The sequence below is a fragment of the Falco naumanni genome, chromosome 3 (genome assembly GCF_017639655.2).
Source record: "Falco naumanni isolate bFalNau1 chromosome 3, bFalNau1.pat, whole genome shotgun sequence".
Lineage (NCBI taxonomy): Eukaryota > Metazoa > Chordata > Aves > Falconiformes > Falconidae > Falco > Falco naumanni.
Window position 1 is genome coordinate 12,773,405 of NC_054056.1, and position 23,002 is coordinate 12,796,406.

At 46.5% G+C, this 23,002-nt stretch overlaps 1 protein-coding gene across 5 annotated transcripts in view; it reads left to right on the forward strand.

Moving 5' to 3' along the window:
- Positions 1-23,002, forward strand: part of ZBTB40 (zinc finger and BTB domain containing 40) — a 38,724-nt gene that overhangs the window by 8,624 nt on the left and 7,098 nt on the right. For 4 of the 5 annotated variants that reach the window (XR_005826832.1, XM_040586453.1, XM_040586455.1 and 1 more), the window contains exons 3-10: positions 294-427; positions 7,322-7,517; positions 8,053-8,195; positions 13,573-13,765; positions 16,679-16,815; positions 17,269-17,458; positions 18,385-18,518; positions 19,394-19,562. Coding sequence is in view for 4 of the 5 variants with exons in the window: in XM_040586453.1 (XP_040442387.1) it covers positions 294-427; positions 7,322-7,517; positions 8,053-8,195; positions 13,573-13,765; positions 16,679-16,815; positions 17,269-17,458; positions 18,385-18,518; positions 19,394-19,562 (1,296 nt within the window). In the remaining variant the exon portion in view is untranslated. The remainder of the gene's footprint in view (positions 1-293; positions 428-7,321; positions 7,518-8,052; positions 8,196-13,572; positions 13,766-16,678; positions 16,816-17,268; positions 17,459-18,384; positions 18,519-19,393; positions 19,563-23,002) is intronic. The other variant, XM_040586454.1, reaches the window with a different exon arrangement.

Genomic DNA, 23,002 nt, shown 5'->3' on the forward strand with positions numbered 1-23,002 from the left:
ATAACAGTAAGAGAGTTGCCTGCTAATGCTACCTTATCCTTTAAACTCCTGTTCAGCATGGGAGGAAAAAATAGGCTGTACTGGGTTTAAAATAAATGTTCCATTTATAACTGGTGTTAAATAAACTGTTGGTTTTCCTTGCAGGCTGTGTGGTATCTTCAGAAGGGATTTGTGAGTCACTGTTTCCCTATTATAGCCAATGTGCTGGTTACAAACCGATGCCTTTCAATCACATCATGCTTTCTGTGAATCCCTTCAATTAGCAAATAACTGATCTTGTTTCTCTCACACAGCAGCAGAGAGTAAAAGCTGTAAACTGGATTTCTTTCTTCGATATGAAAGTGTTTTCTCTGAGGCCCTTTCTGATGCCCAGGCTGTGCTGAAAAGACTGGAAGAGTGCAGAGAAGTTGATGCCTCTCAGAAGGAGGTAGGTGTGTTTACTTGCATAAATGGTACGAGTTTTTTTTTCACCTTGCGGAGGGCTGGAGTAGTTTGTGCCCCGTTTATGAAATTATTTCACGGGAAACTAGGGCTCTGGTGCCTGGTTGTTTGGAGGGCAACAAGTGCTCACCTGAGCAACACCCTGGAGAGGAGCACCTGTAAGAATGAGCTGCTTGTGCACATAGGTGAAGAAGTATACGTCCTGCCCTGACAACATCTTCGTTTTGTTGTGGGAGAGCTCCAGCACTGATTTCTTTCTTCCTGTTATGACATTTGCTTTGGGAACTGTATCGACTTGTAAACGACTGACATATGAGATCCCAAAATAGACTTCCTGAGCCCTCGGCAAGGGCTTGCCGTGGAGCATCTGCTCTGTTCTGTGTATAGCAGGCTGCTCGTGGGGAGCGTTACGAGGAGGTTATGGGTGACACCCCGCAGCACTTCTCCTGGCGATGTACTGCTTTAAAAGCAGTCATCGTTGATGAATGATGCTTTCGTTGCTGTTGGAGGGCATATTTGAATCTCGTGCTTAGTTAATGCTGAAGGATACTCTGGGCTCTGAACAATGGTAGCCAGACACTGGCTGTTGTACCAGCTCAAAGCCACCACAGAAACAGCAGGTTATGTCCGTATTGGTGTGGCAGTGGTGCAGGAGGACGTGGGGTTTGGAAATTATTGTGGTGGGGCCAAGCAGGCAGTCATGCTGGCTGCATGATGCTGCAAGGTCCGTAAAAAACAAACAAACAAAAAAAAACCCACACCCAAAAAAACCACCTGTGGCTGCTACGGGGCGAAGATGGCACTGTGCTTGCTCTCCTCACCTTGGCTGTTTCTGATGGAGCATTTTTCATACCAGGCTGCATGAACTGCCCTGTGTACCTTTTCTGTATATGGAAAAATGAGAATATAACTGTTCTGGCTCTTCATGGTTCTGTGGTTTGTGGACCTTTTGAAGCCAGAAAATGCTATTCTGTAGGTTGGGGACTTGTGATGCTCTCTAGATTGTCATGTGCTTGCTGGCTGGGAAGCTGCCTGGATTTAAGTCTCTTGGTTCCTCCCATACCAGTGTGACCATAGGACAATGGGACATTTTGGCTGTGGAAACATTCTGCTTTTAAAAAACAAAGGCAATAAGAAAGAAGTTATGACAGCAGGGAGGAGAATTCGCTTGAGTTGTGGAGTACAGGTTTCTTTTCTGATGAGCCTTGAAATGTTCATTGAGGGAAGCCCTGGTTCCCTTAGCTGCTGACCTTCCTGGTGGTGTTGAGCTTAACATCTCTGGGGCTTTAGGAGGGAGATGTGGTCCTAATTCGTGTTTGTAGCAGCAAGCCCAAGCCTGGCTGGGCTGACAAGCACCTGTGAGTGCGTTGCTCTCAGCATGCCTGTGCACTCTGAGAAGCATTAGGGTTTTGTATGTATGTTTGTTGCCCTGATCAACAAAATATGTCAGATTTAAGGTTTACCTCTTCTGCACTTTGGCAATTGGAGCAGAGCTGGGGAGGGTACTCTGTGATGTGGATGGACATGCCAGAAGGGATCACCTGTGCCAGCGTGCCTTGCCTGCTTGTGCTGTCTCCACAGTCGCAAGGCAGAACCATACCTGCAAAGCAGCCAGGTGTACTGCCTTGCTTCTGCTCTGCATAACAGCCCCATTTTCTGTTGCTTTGCAGTAACCGTTCTTTCTTGAGCACCTCCAAGACCCAGCAGGTAAGGTTTGCAGACCTGCGCCTGGCCCTTTGTGCTCCTAAATGAGCTGTTGCAGCAGGAGCCAAGCGAGAGGTTGTGGAGCTCAGAGACTGTTTGGGTGTCTGACCGCAAAATGGCAACTGGACAATTTTTCTGCAGCTATAAATAAACGCTGAATAAATGAGAAATGGATTTTCTTTAAGCCTTCCTGAAAAATCACTCCTCAGCTGTGACAAGCATGAAAAGTGTCAGCCTCAGGGCAGTGGTGGGGACAGACTGCAGCCTGTTGTAAGCAAGGGCTCAGCCAGATCTGTCCCTCTCTGAGCTCCCCTCTGGGACATGCGGGACTCTGGGCACCCACACCACGTCTAGGCTCTGTTTCCAGCACAGAGTAGCTTTTCCCCACAAGGGCCTGGTGTTTTCTTCAGGGGAAACACAGTGGTATGGTTTTGAAGGCATGCTTGAAGTGCAAGTTCAGCTCTGAAGAGCCCAGCTTGGGCTGCGTAATTAAGGCTGAGACTGTGCCAGTGGTAGGAGTCAGCGGATTATATTTTTTCTCACTCCTTTCCCCCCCACACCCTCCTTTTTTTGCATTGTTTTGCTAGTCATTTGCTTGAAGTCTCTTAGGTGCCTCGGAGCAAGTAAAAGTTGGTCTGGAAGCCAGTGAGATGCTGTTTCTTTGCACTAAGCAGTCTTGCTGGGCGTGCTTGCCCTGCTGCAGGGGGGTCTACCATCCCTTGTGCATGTCCTGCTCAGGACCCTTTTTTTTTTGGGTGGTTTATCTCTGTAGGCAAGCAGAGATGTGTTTTGGACAGCAAAGCCTGGGCAACATGGGTGTTTGTGAGGGTTTGTGGGGGTTTTGCAAGCCTGCCTGTTGACACCAAGGCTGTCCTGGTGTTCAGGCTCCTGGTTTCAGTGAGATTTTGCTTTGGATTTGGCCTTTGTATTTCTGTTCCTTTACTTGTGAGCCTGTCCCTGCATGGGTGCCTTGTTCCCCGCAGCACTCCTGTCTGCTCCCCTTTGGTGTCGCTGCTTTATTGCCAGCTGCCTCCAGTGGAGATTTGTTAGGTCATGGGGTTTTTCCCCAAGGAGGTTTGCAGTGCAGGGCTTGCTTTTGTGAGAATTATTGCTTCTCTGTAAGTTTGATGTTACATTCTGCTCTCCAGGCTAAAAAATGTGAATAAGTTGCTTTTCTGCTTAGGGAGATGTGATTTTTGGGGTTGTTTTTGTTTTAGAATCTCTCTGTGTGTCTCACATAAACTATTCCTATCTAATTTGGTTCTGGCTTGGATGAAACCTGCTTGGAAATGAGAACAAGACTGAAATTGCAGTAATTTGGGGAAGCGTAGAAGAGCTTTGCTGGTGTCAAGTCTTATCTTCCTGTGCTCTCTTAGAGAAACTCAATTCAAATTATTGCACAGCTCATTTGTTCCCTCTACTGCTTGGTTCAGATGAAGTGGGGGAGTGTTGATTCTCCCACGTAGGATAAATGTCACTGTGCTTGTGGGTCATTTCCATTGCCTATAGGCCTGTCCAGTTATTGTCAGCTTTGTTTGCAGCTGCAGAGATTTCTGGATGCAGCAGAAGAAAGAAGTTTCTTATCTTCTGCATCCTGATTAGGAGTGATAGCTTATGAGCATTTTTTTTTCCTGTGGTGACAGAACTGGAGAACTTTTTTTCCCCTGTTCTGATGTATTTGTATAGCAGTTTGGGCTGAGCTTTTGTTCCTGTTGTGTGCAGCAAGCAGAGGCCAACATTCTGCATGGAGCCTTCCTCGTACTGGGGTCTCCCTCATTAGTCACGTACAAATGCAGGCTTGAAAATAAAACACTTCATGTTTCTGAATGACAAATGGGAACAAAGTTGGGTTTTTTTCTGATTATTGTATGCACAGTGATAGTTGATTGACTTCATGGTGCACTCATAGCCTAGGAGCTTCTTTGTGGTTCAGAGTGTAGAGTCAGTCCCTGTGCTGTCCACGCTACTGGCCCTGTGGGCAGCAGCTCTGTTTGTGCAGGTTTCCAATGGCTTTTTTATATTTTCTTCACCTTACACACATAAAAAAACAGGAAAAACTCCAAAACAAAATGAAGATGCTTGTTTTCACAGAGGACTGATGATTATGTCTCTGAAGGTTTGCCCATGGTGCTCAGCCTCCTGCGGTCAGGGACTTTGCAGCTCACTGAATGGCCGGTGCAGCTCTCCCTGGTATCGGAGGTGTCACTGAGGTTTGGGTGCAGGATTTACCGTGTTCAGGGGTGAGTCCTGTAACTGAATGTCCCCCAGCTTGTGAGTGGGGGGTCTGAAGGGAGCTAGCTGCTTCTGTCACCCTAAAACCAGGTTGCTTTCCAGTCTGTCTCTTGCAGATCCCTCCTCACCACCCTTTGGGTGCTTGCATTCACTCTAAAGCCAATGCTTGAAGGAGATCTCTCAGTAATCATCACTGAAGTGACTTTTTTTTTGCTGAGATGCGTGCTTAACAGTGGGAGAAGGAGTGTGGGTAAGGCGCAAAAAACCATAACCCTGCTTGCCCACCTGCAGGGATGAGGCCACTGGCCAGCTGGGCTAATGGCTGCACTGACCTGCCCCCTCTCTCTCCCCACATCCCTCTTTAGTCTCAATTGTGGACCATTGCACTCTTGTGTGGGATGTGTGTTTCTTGCCCAGCTGGTTGAGGTCCTCTCTGGGTCCCAGGACATCCCTCAGGTTGGCACACCAACAGAGTTCAGCCCAGGCTCAGGGCTGCTCCCTGCAGGGCCCGCCACCAGCTGCTCCCCAAGGATCCCCGTCCTCACTCAAAACACTTAAATCTCACAATCATGGTGGAGAGGGAGGTGGAGGTCTTGGAGGCACTGGCTTACTGGGAATGTTGTGGATTGGTGTGAGGAGAGAAACGAGCGTCTGGCTGGGAGGCCACAGTGCTAACTCAGCTCTTGAGCTTTGCAGAAGCAGGTTGTGGCTCTGCATGAGCAGCCTTGTGCATCTTCCTACCCAGCAGCAGGGTGCTTTGGAAGGAGCAGGAAACAGTGAGGGTAGAGCAGGAGATCATACAGAGAGCGGAGGGACACAGCACTGTAGGAATTGGTTGTATTAGGAAAGAAATCTGGAAAAATGTGGGAGATGTGATTATATTTAGATAGGAGACCTACTCTTGGGGCTGTGACCTTCAGAGATTCCTGTTCAGAGCTTGCCTTGGAGCTGCTGTGGCAATGAGGAGGTTTGGGATGAACTGGGAGGGCTGTTTCATGGAGTGTGACCATTGCAGTACTGGGTTAGGAGTGTTGTGGCCACCAGAACTGACATCCTCAACTGGGACCAAACTTCTTGATGGACGTTGAACCTATTTGGTGGCACAGCTGAAGTCTGAGCCAGGTCTTGGTGACTTGGTTTCCCTGCTCGGAGAGAGGGTCTCTTGCTGCGATCTGGAAGCTGGATGTGTGCTAATTTGTGCCAATTTGGCCACAAAGGGTTTTGCAAGTGTCCCAGGCAGTGAAAGCCTAATGGATCAGGCTGTGATGTGTGGGCACATTATGACTCAGTGGAAACTGGGATTCCAGCTAATATCAGTATTTCTCCATTTTTTTCCAGGATCTTTGGGAATTGTTAGTGCTTCAAAGTAAGTCTAAAATGCACTATGTGCTCTTTCAGCTAAAAGGCTGTTGTTCCCACTGAGCAATGTGTCCAAGGAAAGGTCTTCCGGAAAGAGACTATAAATAGCAGAGCCTTTCAGTTTCTGAAAACTCATTTCCATTAACCAGATCCATGCACTGAGGAAGGGATGTTACCCAGAGCTCTGGGTAGCAATGCTGTGCTGGTTTTTAATTTAAAAAAATAAATATGGCAACAAAGCAAGCTACTTTTCATCCCTATTAGTAAAAGCATGTATTTGGCAGGGTGCTGAGCACCTTTAGGATGGTGAGTCAAGATCTTTTGTGTTTTACAAGACCGTTTTGATCTGAAGGGGGCAGGTATGCAAACCTTGAGAACAAACATGATCTGGTTATCAAGTCTCATTACAAATTAATGTTTGCATTAAAACAATACCTTTAAGCTTGTTCTTCAGCACGTCTGCAGCATCTCCTTTATTCCTTTATAACAGAGCCCTTCATGTCCATGTCTCTCTGTTCGGCAGGAAAAACGCCGTTAGCGGCTAAGAGCTGGGACTCCTGCAGCTTCCCCTCTGTGGATACTCTTTGCAATAGGTCATTGTACTGTCACGCTGCCCTAATATATGAGCATTTACACCTGCTAGGAAAAGCAAGTCCACCATCCCCCTGGTGCGGCCCCAAGCAGTTGCATTCAGTCTTTTTATCATAGAAATAAAAATGACAATGACAGCAGAAAATGGCCGCTCTCTCTGGAGCTGGGCTAAGCTCTTCACTTCAAAGGTACTTTTATAGAATCCCTGGAGTCTCTAATAAAGGATGTCTGCTCTGAAAGGCTGGCATCTCTCCTGGAGAGCTGGGGAGCATGTGTCTTTAGGGGCAATATTTACAGCGTTAAAGGGCTCCGGGGAAATGGGAGCAAGAGTTACAGCTTATTTCTTTTCCTTTTATTTCCGTAACTGCACAGGCATGTTTGCCTCTAGTTGCTGTTTCGGGTCACTGGAGTAGATTTTGGAGCTCTGGGCATGATTACCAGGCATGCTGAGAGCCCACGACACTTGGAGGTTGCGTGCCTCTTCTCCAAAACTTTCCCTAGGAGATGCAACTCCATTGTGACTTGAGAATGGAGATTCCTAAAAGTCCCACTTCAAATGTTCTCTGCTTTCTGTGAGAGTGATCTCTCCTTGCTCTGTGCTGCAATCTAGTATCCTCTGTCCTAGCCTTGGGCTTCCAAAGTAGCGATGCTTAAACCATGTTTTATTAGGTCTCTTAGATTTATTGGCAATTTTTGGCTGTTAGGGGAAGAAATGAAGAGGTGTTTGGTGCTGGAACCCAGGTCCAGTTTGTGGGACTTGCAATAAAGGGAAGGGCTGGCAGGCAGGGCTTGCTGCCCTCCTCCCTGGGGCTGGTGGCCACAGCCAGGAGCTTGAGTTCAGTGGTATGTGTCTATGCGATTATTTTTCTGTGTCGTTTAATTTTCTTGTTTCCTGAACAAAAAAACCCCGCCAGGATTCTGTTTTTTGTGTTCATTTGTGTAGGGCAGTTGACTCTTCTTAAAACCTTCCGTGCATTTCCCTGTTCTGTTGTAGGCTGTGGCTGCCTGTCTGGCAGAGGCGGGGGAACAGTCGGTATACAAGAAGCTACTGAGCAAAGTGAAGGATGCTCAGACCCTGGATGCTCAGACTCTCGTGTCTTTACTGAAACTGTTTCAAGATGTGAGTCCCAAGCTGAGAGCAGCTTTGCTGGAGAAGGAACAGGGCAGTGGAGAAGCCCTGCGGCAAACAGGTAAAGAATTGGGTGCAGCCCCTGGCAAAAGTGAGTGGGCAATCTTACAGGCAAAGCGGGTCTCCAGAAACCCTGCGTCTTTACTCAAGATGCAGGAGGGTTATCACATGCTGGCCAAGATCCTGGAGCGTTTCCAGCCCGCAGCAGCGGGGTGTAGGCAGCGCAGGGCTCTCCCCATTGCTGCCTGGAGGGCTGGATCGATGGCTGCGCAGCCAGCGTGGGTCAGAGCACAGCTGAGCCTCAGGATTGAAAGCTCCTTTCTTACTTGAGTCTGACACAAAGCAGTGGCCTTGCAAACCTGGTGTTAACCTCCAGCTTGCTTTATGGCTTTGTGCTCTGTTAGATAAATGAGACGTTTTCCTTTCATAGAGTTTAAAGAGAATAGTAAAGTGGTTTTCCTCTGCTGCTTGTGCTTGGGATGAGCTTTGCTATTCACTTAGATCTTTCACAGAGTCTCACTCGCTTCAGGAGCCTGTCAGTTCCTTCAGACTGACTTGTTTCTTCTCTTGTGTTTCTGAATCCCTTTTCCCCCCAGAGAGCACAGACGAGGGAGAGATGCTGACTGCTCGCTTGCTGGGATGCAGGGAGGAGCTGATCCAGAGCGTGACACAGCTGAGCCCCATCGTGGAGTTCTTGGAGGCAGCAGAAGAGGGATTCCTGACCGCCTCGGAGAAGCGGGTAAAAAAAAAAAAAAATCTGAAATAAGGAAAACTCTGTGGGTGTGTGGGGGTGTGTGTGTGTCTGCAAGGCAATGCCTTACCGCATGCTTTACCAAGTGACATGCTAGCCTCACCTGGCAATTTCACCTCCCTTTTGTGCAGCACAGACTGCACGTGGTGTGTCTCAGGCCCTTCTGTGCTGAACTGTGGGAATAGTGAAAGCTGAGCTACAAAGGCAGCCTCAAGACCAGGATGAATGCTGCCTGGCACTGGTGTCAGACTGGCCCTGCAAGCAGAGCCTGGGGCAGAGGAGGTGCCTGCTACTCCCTGTAGGCCCTGAAAATGCCTTTTGTGAGCCTGGAGAAGGCTCTGTAGCGGAGTTTGGTTTCAGCAGAACCACTAATAGCTGTATGCTGCCTGCTTCAGTTACATCCTTGTGTATGTGGTCATCAGTTTACCTTTCAGCTGACTCTCCCAGCTTTAACTTCTTAATTCTTATCACACAGTTGCCTGCAAGAGTAACACATCCACTGACTGATTTGTTTTTGTGGGTTTGGTTTTTTTTTTGTGTTGAATGCAATAGTTGGTGGCGATGACTGTTGCTTTCCTGTAAGCAACTGCGTTGTGTGCTGATTTGCAGAAGCCATGAAGGACAGAATATTGTATATAACCTGCTTTCCTTTGTGTTTTGGGGGGGAGCTGGCTACACCCTGCCTGTGCAGCTGGAAATTGCAGGGTGCCCTAGCGTGCTGCATTCAGTACACAGCTTGCAAACCTCCTGTCCTAGTTTGTCACATCAGTTTGTTCCCTCGATGCAGGATTATAGTGAGTGGAAAGCACTGTTGTGCCCAGTGGCATGAATGATGTCTGCTTTCTGTCTGAGTGAGCCTGGCTAGAGCCACAACAGGTGGGCCAAGAACCTCTGCCCATCTCATACATCCCTCAGTTAATGTCTTGCTCACATGGTCCCTGACCAAGTGTCTGCTGTGGACCATCCCTGAGTGTGGGCACAGTTCTGTGCACGAGGGCCAAAGAAGGTGCTGCCAACAAAGGCATCTGCCTTGTCCTTGTGGGCTAGGATGTGACTGGTAGCTGATGAGTTTCCCCCTCCAAAAGGGGATGAGCTCAGCATAGCTGAGCCTGGAATGGCGATGTGAGAGGAGAGAGCAAAGCGTGAATGCAGCAAAGGACTCAGCATCTGCTGGGGATATTGCAGCTGTCAGCAGAGACCAGCGTGGGGGTGCCTGGAGCTGAGCTCCTAGCTGTGAAAGCTGCCTCAGCAGTGGGGGGATTAGGATTTTTCATATATGCCTGTTTATGTTGCAGTACGGCCTTTCTTTTAAAGGCTGCACCTTTTCCCTGCACTCTTCTTTTTGTCTTCATGAAATTAGGTAGTTAAAATGCAGGGTTTTTTTATCTCCCTTCCCATCAAAAAAAAAAACCAACCAACCCAGCCCTAACAATAAACCGAAACCATTCTACCATCAAAATACTGTTCCTTGGGCACAGGATACAGTATTTAATTGCATCATTGTATACTGCGGGACTCCTGCCTCTTTTGGTGAAGGTATAGTGTTATTCAGTATTTCTTTTTATCCCCTGCCATCACTGTATGCTCTGTTTGCTGCAGAGCCTCCAAACCCTGCTCCGAATACAAAATCCTTCTCCTCTCTATGGGATTCCTTCATGCTCTTGTTTTAGCCCACAAGTTCCCAGCAGATAACAAATGTATTTGGGGAGCACTCCAGTGAGGATGGGTGCAAAGCTTTTTACTTGCTGTGGCACAGGAAAATAAGGCAGAGCAGACCTCAGGCATTTCCCTTTTTTTCCAGGCTTGATTTATTTGTTTATTTCTCCTGCCCCTCCAAGTGGAAAGGTGCTTAATTATTTCAGAAGTTAAATTGATTAAAACGGTGGGCCTGTGGCATATGTGCAGTTGAGATCTCTGGTGTCTCGGGTGCAGTACTGGGAAAATGAACATGGAATTAGCAGCCATCTTTGAAGGTTTTGTCTTACCTGATTCCTCCAACATTGCACTAGAGCTCTGGGCTGACAGAGATAGGATCTAGTTCTCCAAGGGTTCATAAAGAAGAGTCTTTCTTTTTTCTTCTCACAATCACTGCCTCATTAGCTACACATTTATTCAGCAAGACAAGTGCCGGTTTTACATGTAACAGCCTTTTTTTTTTCTAGGCAACTGGGTTCATGCTGTACCTGGTCCAAGCTGTGCATGGAGCAAGTCTGCTTTTCTTTACTGGAAAATCTGCACATGATATGTTGTGAAGCCTTTTTGTAAATCGCTCTTTTTCTGGGGAACTTCTAATCTAGCCCTTCTATTTTTTGAGTGCTTAGATTTGTGGCTTTATTACTGTTTCTGTAATGTGAGGAGGTGGAGTGTAGGATTTGGGGGTGGCTTGGATGCAGATTATCACTTAAAAGAAGTAAACTTGGATACAAAGGAAGAAAGGTAACCTCTTGTGCATGGGGTCCCACGACTTAGGTTGTTACAGAGTTCAGAGCGAGCAGTCCACAGTACAGCCCTGAACCTGGAGCTTCAGAATAGCTGGTAGAAACATCCATCCTCTTCTGTCCAGGCTTTCTTTTAGAGGGGACTAGGGGAGGGGAAAGCCCATTGCTCAAAATACCCATTGGCTCCAGTGCCTACACAGCTTGATGCTCAAACCAAACTGCTTCAGAACTAGGACAGGTATCAATGACAACTCAAGGTTACTGGCCGTTGCAGGAGTGATCGTAACTGGACACACTAGGGGATGGAGAAGTCCGGCTGCAAGCAAAATGGGGGGGATGTTTTCCGACTGGCTCACCCAGTGTTGTTAAAATGAATCTCAAAATGTCAGCGCTGCATCTCCCACTGCCAGGGACATCACTTCTGCACCTGTTGACACTTGCCTGGAAGCAGTGGTAGTTACAGCGTGAGCCTCCCCAAAAGGATGCTGCTCTTGTACCCCTTTTTGTGTTCTTTTAAAAGAGGACTTCAGACCGAGCAATCCAGAGTCAGCTCAGCGTGAATTAGATGGGAAGTTGTGTCAACAGGTTCACTAACAAAGTTTGGCTATAAAAGGAGAGATCTTTAGAAATGAGAGACACTAATTAATGAGATCAGCTGCTCTAAGAGCGCAGGAGGAGCTGTTGGATTAGTTTCTTTTATGTTAAAGGTAGGAGAATTGTGTGAAGTTTGCATCCTGAATGAGTGAGGAGAATTTGTATGAGAGGTTACAGACCTGAGTGAATGAGTAACTTGAGGAAGTGTATTAGGACCTGCAAGGAATGCCTGAAATGCCTGACAGGCAAAGAAACGTACTTTACAGGTATGAAGAGAGTCTTGCAGCATGTCGGGCTGCTGGCCATCATGGCATATATAGTGACAAGCCACAAACATTTGTCTGATCAAGTAAAGAAAGAGAATAATGAGAGGAGATGACCTGAAGACTCATGGCTGAGCCTGGGGCCCAATCTAGGAGAAACAGAAGTTTTCTGCAGTTGAAGTGCAATCACAACTCAAAGGACATCCTTCGGCAGGCAGGAAGAGCTGGTATCTGTGGCTAGGAGAGTGGCAGCAAGGTTTATTACCGTATTTTCCAAGTTGAGAGTGGTCCCTACAATTGACGACCAGTACAGATGTGTGTGGGAAAGGGAAGCAGCACTCCAGGCAGCCAACTCAGTGGGTGCACAGGAATATGTGCTGGGACAGGCTGGAGGGCACGTGGAGCTGAAGCACTGTGTATATGCAAAAAAAAGTGGGATAAAATGCAGCAAAGGGTGTTCAAGTAAATTGTTTCTGCCTGACCTGGAATCTTTATTTGATGATATAAAAATGTTTTGGTGTTTTTTCTGCCTCAATCTAGACTTGAGCAAAGCATTTGAATTTCATGTGAGGGAACTGTTAAACTAGAGGAAGCGATGATATTAAAAAAGGATGTATCTTACTGGGAGATGACTACAGATTGTGCTGAAGGCGGGACTGACAGGTTGGAGCAAGGCTGCCAGTGGGATTCTTGACACTTACCTAATATTAACACTAATATTATCGACACAAAAATACCAAAGCATGCTTAGCAAAACTTGCTGATGAGCAAAAGGGGGGGGATCTTTTCTCCACACAAAGTAGGATCTGCAAGAGGGAGAAGAATTACATGGCTGGAGAACTAAACAGTGAGAACTGAATGACGTGGTAGTATAAAATGAAGGGCGTGCATTTGGATCATTTGGATGCAGTAACGAGAACCAAGAATTAAGACCTCATCTGAAATTTGTGTGCCGTTCCAGTCTTGTTCAAAAAAGGTGAATTTGTATTGAAGCTGAGACAGATCTGCAGTTGTCAGATCAGAGGAGTGGAAAAGCTGTTTGACGAGAGGAGCTGCCTTATTTAGACAAGTGAAATGAAGACTGAGAGGGAATATATGATCATGCTCTTTTAAAGAAATTGGAGAGAAAGGGTAAGGTAAACACCTCAGAGAGTTTACAAGGTTTTTTCAGCTAAGAGATAATGTTGGCACACGAACAAATGGGTATACGCTGGCTATGAATAAATTTAAGCTGAAAATTAGGAGAATCAACAGGGGAATGAGACTGTAGAAGAGCTTTCCAACCATGGGAAAGGGAGCAAAAATGTAACTAGTTTCAGGACAAATCTTAATAATTTTATTAATGGGATTGTATAACGTAGCGCTTATGACAGCAGAGAGCTGGGCTGATGACCTACGGAGTTTCTGAGAGCTCCATGTTTCAAATGCTTAGGAACACCTGTTTGCAGAGGAGGTCAACCTGTAGTTGTCACCTGGGTTTCCCTTGTAGGAGCCTTGCAGGTGTTATCCTGGCATACTAGAGCTTTTCTGAGCTATAGTGACTGTATCTCACATAAGCGATGTCTCATGTGGCCTTGTTGTAGAAATAATCATTCAATTAATGGGATGCTTATTTAAATAATGAGTCGGGTTTTTTTTTTTCTGTTCATCTCTGTCTTTTAATGACAAGCATAAAAATTGGGGAGATGAGGGAAAAGAGACTGCAATTTTAAAATGTATTGGTTAAAAAATATTCAACGAAGTACTGGTTTGAACCCTGTCTTTAAGTTTATTCTGTTTCCCTTGAAAAAATGTTTTTTGCTTGTCAGCCACTTGGAAGTAGCCAGACTTGGTGGAAGAACCCACCAGGGTAGTTTTCAAGGTCGCACATGTCTGATGCACTTGGACATGTTTAGATGTTCCTGTAACTAGCATCCCGTAACACCTCCCAGTTAATCAAATTAGTGGAAGCAGTGGATATGGATTTATTGCAGTACTGTGACACTGTTCCAGTTTCTCTGATCTCTATTCAGATCCAAGAATTTGTAGGAAGCTCTCACAAGCAGGTTCTTGGCTGTTCCTTTGTTGCAGGTGGTTTTGGATTGCTGTGAAGGCAGCTCGCAGAGGGAAGCCATGGACAGTCTGCTCAGGAAGGTGGATGAAGAGAAAACCCTGAAAGTGGAAAGTTTGGTCAAACTTCTAGGGGCTGTGAAAGCATCGTTCCCTGGTCTCCACCTTCTGCTGGACAACTTGGTAGCAACAGCAAATGTCTCTGATGGCGACGGTATGGGTATACTACGCTTCAGAGCCTGGGGGCTCAGTTCAGGGAGTTGCCTGGAAGTCTGGGTGCTTGTCTGGACTTCTGTATGCTCTTACAATTTTACTTTTATGTAAGGGACTGGGATGGCCATTTTATTCAAACAAAAGTGGTCTGGGAGCACTAGGGTAGGAGGGTGATGCTAGCATGAAGGCCCCTGCTTTGCGATGAAATAAGCAGTGTGGGGCAGAAGCCTGTTGGGCTCCTTCCTTAAATTTGGCACTGATAGGGTAGAAGCTAGGATGTCCTGTCTGGAGAACAGGACAAAAAGACTTCCAGTATCAAATTACTTTTTGATTTTGAGTCACTTGGAAGCAGCAGCATGTGGGTCTGTAATAAATAGAACAATTTTCATGTAATGAATGCTTAATAGGTGAAGGCATCTTTACCAAACTCATCCATTGGTGAGTTTAACTTCTGGTACTTGCTGGCTTTGAAAGCAAATTCCTAAAACTTCCCTAAAGTCGTAGATGCGTTGACATTAAATACAGACAGTGTCTTACCTGGGTGCTGTCTTTGTGAATTCCTTGTGATTGAGGGACATTGTGGGGAGAATTTTGTTGGGCTGTGCTCCTGTCCTTGATCCAGGCAGTGTTTCTGAACTTCGTAGTCACTGACTCGTGGTCTTCTGTGTGGAGCAGAGTGTGCTGATGGGAGGTCCCATCAGTGTTTCCATTAGACATCATTATCTCGGATGGCTAGTCTCCTTCTTCTTTTTGTTTTGGTGGGGATTTATTGTTTGTTGCCTGCCTACAGTCGTTCAGGGACTCATGAGTCCTTATCTTCTGACTGGTGGGACAGCCTTCCAAGTTTGGCTGGGTTTAAGCACATCCCTGAGCAATTCGGATAGAAGTAAATTTCACCACCTCTGAAGTCACAGAAAAATTAAAAACTAAATTAACATGCAGTGAAATGTAAATGAGTGTTTCATAGAAAGCAAAACTGTGCTCATAATGCTGATAATTTCCTCTGTAGCAAACATTCCCGACAGGCAGTTTGCTTTGTCATTTGTTAAGCATGATTGCTTTCTTGAAACACCAGACTCCCAACATGGTTAATTATCTAGTGGTAATACCCATTCCAAGGAGGAGCATTCCTTAATTACATAGAGCTGAATCTCCTCAAATTGCAGCTTGAACAAACAGCAGCACAAACATTTCTTATCGTGGAAATTAAGAGGGAGGGAGTGACTTGAGGCACTGATGGCAGCCTTTGACATCCTGTGCTGTCCTGCTAACAGAAAGGAGGATGTCTTGCGTTAGTGGTGCAGGGCATGCCTGATATGGAGCTCACCTTGGTACGGCAGCAAAGCTTAAGAGTGCATTGGTAATGACTCAAATTTGTGTAATAAAATCAGAAACGTTCCAATGGGAGAAGGGGGAAAATATTTTTTTATTTGTAAACCATCCCCTGATCCATGTGGGGCACATCCAAGTCATACCTAAGCCCTATGGAGATCAAGCGCTTAATGAGGTTCCCTTAGCTTTGCTGGGGAGTAGACTCATGTCTTCAAGAAGTCTTTGTCCAGGGAGTTTTTTATATTAGTTCAGAATCTTCCATTGATTATTCCCACAGCTTGCCATTGCCTCCTTCACCATCCTGGAGAGCTTTCTCTTCTTAGTCAGCACCATATGTCATCTGGGTCCCAGAGACACACTGCTTGGTGAAAACAAAATCCAGTATTTAGCTGCTTTTCTCCCAGGTAGTGCTGTGCAAATAATAGATCATTCTGTTTGGTACCGAACCACAATGATTAAAAGACCTAAGCACACAAAGAAAAAAACGTGCACAGATGTCTTGGGTGAACTACAGGTTTTTATTTTGGTTTCTCCTACAAATGTATAACTACGCATCTTCTCCAGTTTAGTAACTCCAACACTGAGGGGGAAAAAAATCCTTTTCAGATTAATCTATTTGGCAATTTCCGGTTTTATTTATCAACTAATCTGGTGACAAGTACAATCATACGTTACTTTTGTCTACAGTATATTTTGCCCAAGTTTCTTCATTATCCTGAATAAACACTGTTCCTCTTCCTTGAATTAGTCCATTGTGTCCTGATACTGGGGTGTCTTTAAAGGGTAGTGGTGTTACTCTGGAGGCATCCTTTCTCAGATTCATCAGGGCAAACCTCAGCAGACCCAGCTTGGAATGAGGTATGGGAGGAGGAAGGAATTCAGTTAAAAGTTGTATTTTTTTGGTGTAAGGGAGAGGAAAGGGTGTTGGTGTTGCTGCTGCTTTGCAATCACGAGTCTGATTTGTGTTCCCTTAACGTATTTACCAAGGGCAACTTAGCCTGCTAAGTTCTTGATTACCTTGGACCATCTGGGTGTTTGTAAAATGTTAGTATGTTTGATAGTTACAGACTGCTGAGACAGAGCATGTTGGAGAGCTCCTTGTTGGTGGAGTGCATCAAAGAATCTCACTTACAGACGTCTTCCAATGAAACTACAATTAAGAGTTAGTAATGGGGTCTCCTTGATTCCAGGGCATCAGAAGAGGCTGGTGAACGTCTTGAGGTGTTGTCTTCACAGACAAGGCCACATTTCCCTGCTGAATGTGGCTGAAAACTGAGATTTTCTTCTTCTGGGCTCAGACCAGAACTGGGACTTGGAAGGCATTTGGGTGCCAGAGATCTATTTTTGTAGGCATGTGTGGGCAGAGAATATTCTGTGTTGTCTTTGATTCAGAGAAGTTTTGATTTGTTGTGTTCATCCTCTGCTTGCAAGTGAATCCACGTGTGCTTGAATGTAAGGCCCTGAGCATTAGTGACCCAGGGAGAGCTGTCTGCCTTGGTTTTTTCAGTCTCTGGCTCTGAAGCCCTTTGGGAAGATGCTGCAAATTGAGCTTATTTCCTTATTTTCATTCACTTGTATTTAGCCAAATGGAGCCCAGAGGATTATGGAGCCAAACTGTTGAGACGATACCGAGAAAACTTAGTGGAGCTTCTCACAGACACCCAGACGCTGCTGCAGGGCATCTCTGCTGCACAGAGCCTGGCTCCTGCTGAGAGAGAGGTAAGCAGTCTCCTGCACGTGTGCAAGCAGATACTGAGCTTTAATCCCCATCTGGGATCCCTAACAAGTCCTGAGGACTTGATTTACTCCCTGTCAGTCATGGCCTGGTTTTGGTCAGTCCTCCAGCAGGACTGTTTAATGATTCCTTAGTGTTCTGTAGCAGCAGTGAAGCAGGTAACGTATATAAAGCTGAAGGCTGGCAGGTAAGAGTGGCTGATTTGGGCACTGAGGATTGACGCTCAGCTTTGGAGCAAGTTGAGGAAATGGCTGATGTGTTTGGGTGAAGAGTTGGGCTTCCGAGTGCTTACCACTTGGGTTATACCATAAACCAGGTCTTCAGCAGGGTGGGAGAAAGGGAATGTGCGTTTGGGGTGAGTCACGGTCATGTCTAAGCGTGACAGAGGGCAGATGGATGTTGTCCCTTGTTAGTGCCTTACTGTGGGTCTTTCCAAGGCGATGGAGCAGGTTGTGAAGCGTGAGGCTGGTGGTTTCGCCTCCCTCGTTTCGGCAGCGCTGGAGGAGCGGTCTTTGTCGGTCTCTGCCGTTTGGCAGCTGCTGCTGGCTGTGCGGGAACCTGCACCGCTGAACCTGCTCATGGAGGAGATCCGGAAACAACCCGGCGCAGAGTTTTTCTTCCAAGCAGGTAATGGCCTTGGTGTCCCCCCATACTCTCCTTGAGCTTCCCCCACTGCTGGCAGGAGCTGCTTTCTAACTCCCCACCCTCTCCCTGGCTGGGAACCTCTTTTATTCCAATGGATCCCAACACCTGTGTCCTCAGTGGAACAGCTGATCGGTTGGAAAAGCACTTTGGTCTGCAAATGTGGTTGCTTTGCTTGTGCCTCTGTGTCTTCAGGTTTTGTAATGAGCAAACCTTTTAAGAGCTGGCCACCATCATGTGCTAATAACCAGCTGGAGGCCCATCAGCCTGAAAGCATGTGTTTCACCAGAGGTCTGTGTGCAGCCCAGCACCCTGTCCTCCCCAAAGTCTCAGCCTCTGGCTTTGAGTTTTCCTACTTTAAAACCTAAACCGTGCTTTTCCCCCAAAATCATTGTCAAAAACTCATGCAAGTGTGAGGAGCGCTCGGTTTGGTGGTCTTGCGGGGCGGGAGGGGTTGGCTGTGCTCATCCCTGAGAAACAAGCACTTCTGGTGCATGGTTCATCCAGACACTTTTTACGTGGCTATCCTTGGATGAGGCAAACTGTGCCTAGAAATCCCAGTTTCTCTGCCCAAGTCAGAATGGGATGTCTGTAACTAGGACAGAGAAGAAATACTGGGTTTTGGGAGAACCATGCCTGCCTTTTGAGGTTGTCACCGTCTCTTCCATCAATGTGCTTTGGAAAACCTGATCTCATCCAAAGTTAGACAAGCAGTGGGAAGTCAGGTCTGCTAGTATTTTATGTTGCATGTCAGTGCTGCAATTAGTATTACCAAAGCTTGCCTTGTAGAAGTCACTCCTGCTGTTAACAGCTCCAGGAGCGGCTGGACGAAGCTAAGTGAAACTAAGGCTTTCAGGTTCTCCTTGGGTTTTGTGTTTTTAAATACCTTTACTTTTTCTTTTCATCTTCAGTGGCCACCAGCGAGAGCACAGCCATTGAGATCATCCTGCGGCACAGCAAACTGATCTCAGAGGCCATCCAGCAGAGAGCGGACCTGGAGGGCTTGGCTCCAGGGGAGGCAGGACTCACAGAAGCAGTAAAAGAGGTACGAGGGGACACTCTCGGAGCCACCACGGTTCAGGGCTCAAAGCATGGACAGGCCTTAGTGTGCTTTGAAATCAAGGGATGTTATTTAGGCTGGGGAAGCCACCCAAAGTAGTGGGTGAGTAGTGCCCCTCTGCGGCAGTGAGAGTGTGTTGGGTGTTTTATATAAATTCTGCAGGTGTCTTTAGGTAAAAGAAATTGCTGGCGAGATTCTTGGTTGGTGAAAATGTGAGTGTTCAAACACAATAAAACCATTTCAGCTCTGCAAGGGTGCTTAAGTCCTGCAGAAAGCAGAGCTGCCAGGGAGTGTGTTTCCATTTGAGTTGGCCGTTTGAGGGCATATGGGAGTGAAACATTCCTAGGAAATGCGCTGCGGGTACCGTGATTGTGTAGTGTCCCAGAGTGCCTTGCCTGGTTTTACTGTGACAAGGAAAATGGGCTGTGTGTGTCAGTAATGAGCTGGCCTTTCCCACCAAGCAGTCTGTGGTCACTCATTCCTGCTCTGCCTGGCTGCTGCTGGAGATCTGGAAGGGTGAGGTAGATATGGGCAGGCACAGCTCCTCTCCATGCCAACAGGCACTGAGGAACTGCTCTTTCTATGGAAAGGTGGCTTTAAGCGAGCTAATACCAAAATGGAAAGTCTGAGAATTTAATTTGTTGAAACTTTAAAATCCTGAAATTCTCTAAGCTCATGCACATACATCTGTGGAGGGGCAAAGACCTGTATGGAAAGGGATTTATCTGCTGGTTTCTGAAAGCAGGTTCCCAGCAGTAGAGATGAAACAGAAGAGGAATTGCCCTCGCTCCCAGACCATCCCGACCTTTCACAGCCCAAAATCTCTGTCATGTGATGTTTTCTTCTTCTTACTTCTCTAGCTACTGAGTATTTCTGCTCAGAAGGAAAGTTCAGAGGCCTCCTTGAAAGCAGCTCTGAGCACAGCCCAGGAGAAGTCTGTCCCGGCCATCAAGATCTGTCAGCTGCTGTGTAATGTCCATGAGTCATTCCCGGACCTGCAGCCAGTGATGCAGGAGCTGGGGCACGTGGGTAAGAAAAGCACAGGCTTTCATCCTTCTGTGAACTTTTACTGACAGTTATGGGGGTCTTGGGCAATTTGGTAGGGGACCTCGGTGTCCTGGTGGCCTGAGGTCATTTCACAGAACTACCCCTGGCCAGGTGTCGTGGTTGTACTTGCAGGAGGATTCGCAAGGGCGATCTCTGGATCCAAACACTGCAGTGTGCATTTCTCTTGCTGGTAAAATGCACCATATTGAAGTTTTGTGTGTTACGAGCGTTGTGGAGACCATAACTGACCCCATACTGGTATTCCCTAACGGCATTTGCACTTCTCCACCCCAGCCCTTGCTCTGGGAGGTGTTTAAGCAACTTAGTTACGTAATTGGTATCTATATTGGTTTCTTTTTTAGAATTATTACCTTTAAGCTGTGGGGTTTCTTTGACTCTTCCTGTACTGTTGGATCTGTATGAGTTTGGACTTGTTACAATGCCTTGACTTTATATGCGTGTGTGTGGATACTTCACAGGCTGATTGCAGAAGGGTCACATTAGAGCACACTTGTCTCGTGCAAAGATGACCGTGATGGTGCAGTTTGTAGTCCCAAACTATTTTCTGAGTTAATTTTCTTAAAGTGCCTTAGTTTGGTCTTGCTATGTATACACTTTACAAAGCAAATGATCCCCTGCGAGGGTCCCACAGCAGTAGGGGAATGTTACATACTGTACTAGTTTGGCAAATGTAGGAACGAAGCATATGCAGATAGCAATTTGGTGAACTCGAGAAACAAATGCATAGCAATAACCATGTGTGAGACCCTGCCCTGAGCTGTGGGATGCTTTCCTGCTGAGCTGAATTGTTATCTCTGCATCCGTCATTCGAAGGAAGAATGCTTAACAGAATTTGATGCTTTAATGAAAAAGGTAAGAGGGCCAGGAAGCTAACTGCAGGTTTTCAGTCTCTCGAAAAGGATGCAAATGTGATTTGCTTGTTCTGTTTGCTCACATACATTTTTCTGACATTGTGTTCAGTGCACCCAGGTTCTTTGGGCCGCAGAGTCCGCTGCGATGTACAGTGTGGTTTTTATCCAAGTACAGGCACTGGTTCAGCTCAGTTCATCCCTATTTACTCGTGGTGCCAGAGCTACTTAGCTTACAGCACAGTGTGGAAACACTAGCAGATTGCTAGGTAGTTAGAGTAAGCAGCTTGTTATTAATGTCTTGTTTTAGGGGTAGAAGGTTTAATTGCTTTGTCTGAAAATATAGATCAAGGCCACGATCAGTCTCTGAATGAACACAAGCCCTGTGGCTCTGACACTTACCGTTGTTCTGTGTCTGACCGTGAAAGGCGAAGCTGATGTCCCCCCTGTGCTGGGAAGGGGCAGGGAGTGACCTGCCCCTGGGTCACTCTCTGCACCCCAGGTTTGTTAGCTTGCCTGCTTTCTTGAGCAATGAGGAAACGTTGTTGACATGGTAGATGGGACTGGGTGACTGGGAGCACTGCACGTATAGAATAAACTGAGGATCTGTATTACTGCTCTAGCTGTTGGGCTTGGAGGGTGACAGCGCATGCTCTGCTCCCCTTTCTTGACTCGATGGCCTTAGTAGTCTCCCTGGGAGATAGTCTACACTGTAGACCCAGCATTCATGCCCAGTTCAGATCTAGGTCCCTCTCTTCTAACTCCACCAAGAGCTGCCGCCAATCCAGTTGGCTTTTTCACCTGGTCATGGCTCTGATGAAGATTTCCAGAGAAAAGGTGATTTCCTCTTATCTGCCATTCCTTCTCTGTCACCTTCTGATGCTGCAGGCATTGTCCCACTCCCCTTGACCCTGTCTGACCATGGCATGTGCCAGGGCTGATGCCCAATGGACTCTAGAGGAGGTAAGCCAACAACAACTGCACATACCTGTGAATGTGCAAGCCCACCTTAGCTCCTGGGACACCTTGCAGTGCTTGCCAGTGAGGGACCTGGGAAGCCAGCTAGATTGCTCTGGCAGATGCCTGCTTCTTTGGCACTAATATCAAAGAGAGCAGACTGCTGTTACTAAGTGTCTTTGCAGGGCTTCATGCCAAGGTTGAGACAAAATCAAGCAAGAAACAATATAAAAATGAAGAGCCCTGGAAAAATGGTATTTACTTGGCAAAAACACGTATTCTGTATGAAATGTCCAGAGGAAGATTGCCAATTACCACCCCTTTTTGGCATCCTATGGATCTTTATGCTGAGCTTCCATATCTTAATTTCCAGGTCAGTCTCCTCAGCTCTCATATCACTGCTTACCAGCTCTAAATGTTGCAGGTGGCTTTATGGATTTTATAGCCATGTGTCTCTTGGCAAGAGATATGAATGATAACTCCGGGCTTCATGTTTGTGGGATGTGAGCTTCCGCTTGAAACGGAGGTCTTACATTTCTGAAGAACGCCTGCTGCATGGAGATGTGTACAGATTGCCTTTATACATGAAAGCAACAATTTTTACGTGTCTACTGAAAAAAATATATTCTGATGCTTAATTTAGGTGAGCTGAAGCACTTGGAAGGCACTAGGCATCCCTGTGGAGGGAACTGTCCACGGCCATCGCCAGCCACGGTCAGCATTATCGAAGTAATGTGTTGGTTTCTTTGGTGGAGGTACAATATGAAATCTGTTGGCTTCTCCTTGGGTCCCTTCAGTAGTCAGAGCACTTTCACTGTTGGCAGCTGGTGCGTGCAAGGACAAGGTTTGGCTCTTCCAGCCAACTCCATAACTTCCTCTCTAGCCATCTGCTTTCCAGGTCTCTGTACAGTCACTTCTTTGGAGATCACGTTTGTCAAGATAAGTCTCACTTTCATACCTCAGAAATGCGTCAAGAACTCTAGCAAAAAGGCTTTTCCTCTGCATAGTCTTGTGTTTAAAAAAGACAGTTAGCATCTACCTGGCCTGAGTCAGCCCCTGGGATCGTTAAATTGGAGGGTCTGCAAGCAAAATGCCATTCTCCTCTGTAAAAGTTCTGCATTAGAAGCTATCGTGCGTGTTGTGTTAAAACTCCTCTTCATTCATCTGACTCTGGGTACAGCCCTGCTGCCGTGGCACTTCTAGACATTTCCAGTCCTGGTTTCCCTAGTGCTTATATCTTTCTCCACATTCATCCTGCCCAGCAAGATGGTTCTTTTTGACATTCACATTTCGTGGAGGCTAAAAGATATTTCTTCACTTGGATCAGAAAAACTGACAGTGTTAGTTGTAGGGATGTGAGAAGAGGCTTTTAGAGGTGAAAGATGCATATTGCTATTGACAGAGCAGGACAAACTGGACACCAGTCTTTCTGTCTATTTTTCTGCCTTGATGTGTTCACAGGGTGGTGGGTCACACTTGACATCTTAAGATTTCCAAGTCTGTTGGAATATGTCATCTGGTTTCTAACTGGTTGGAAATCTGGGGCAGTAGCGCTGTGCAGGGAGGACGCTTTGCTGAGCTCTTCCCATGGTGAGG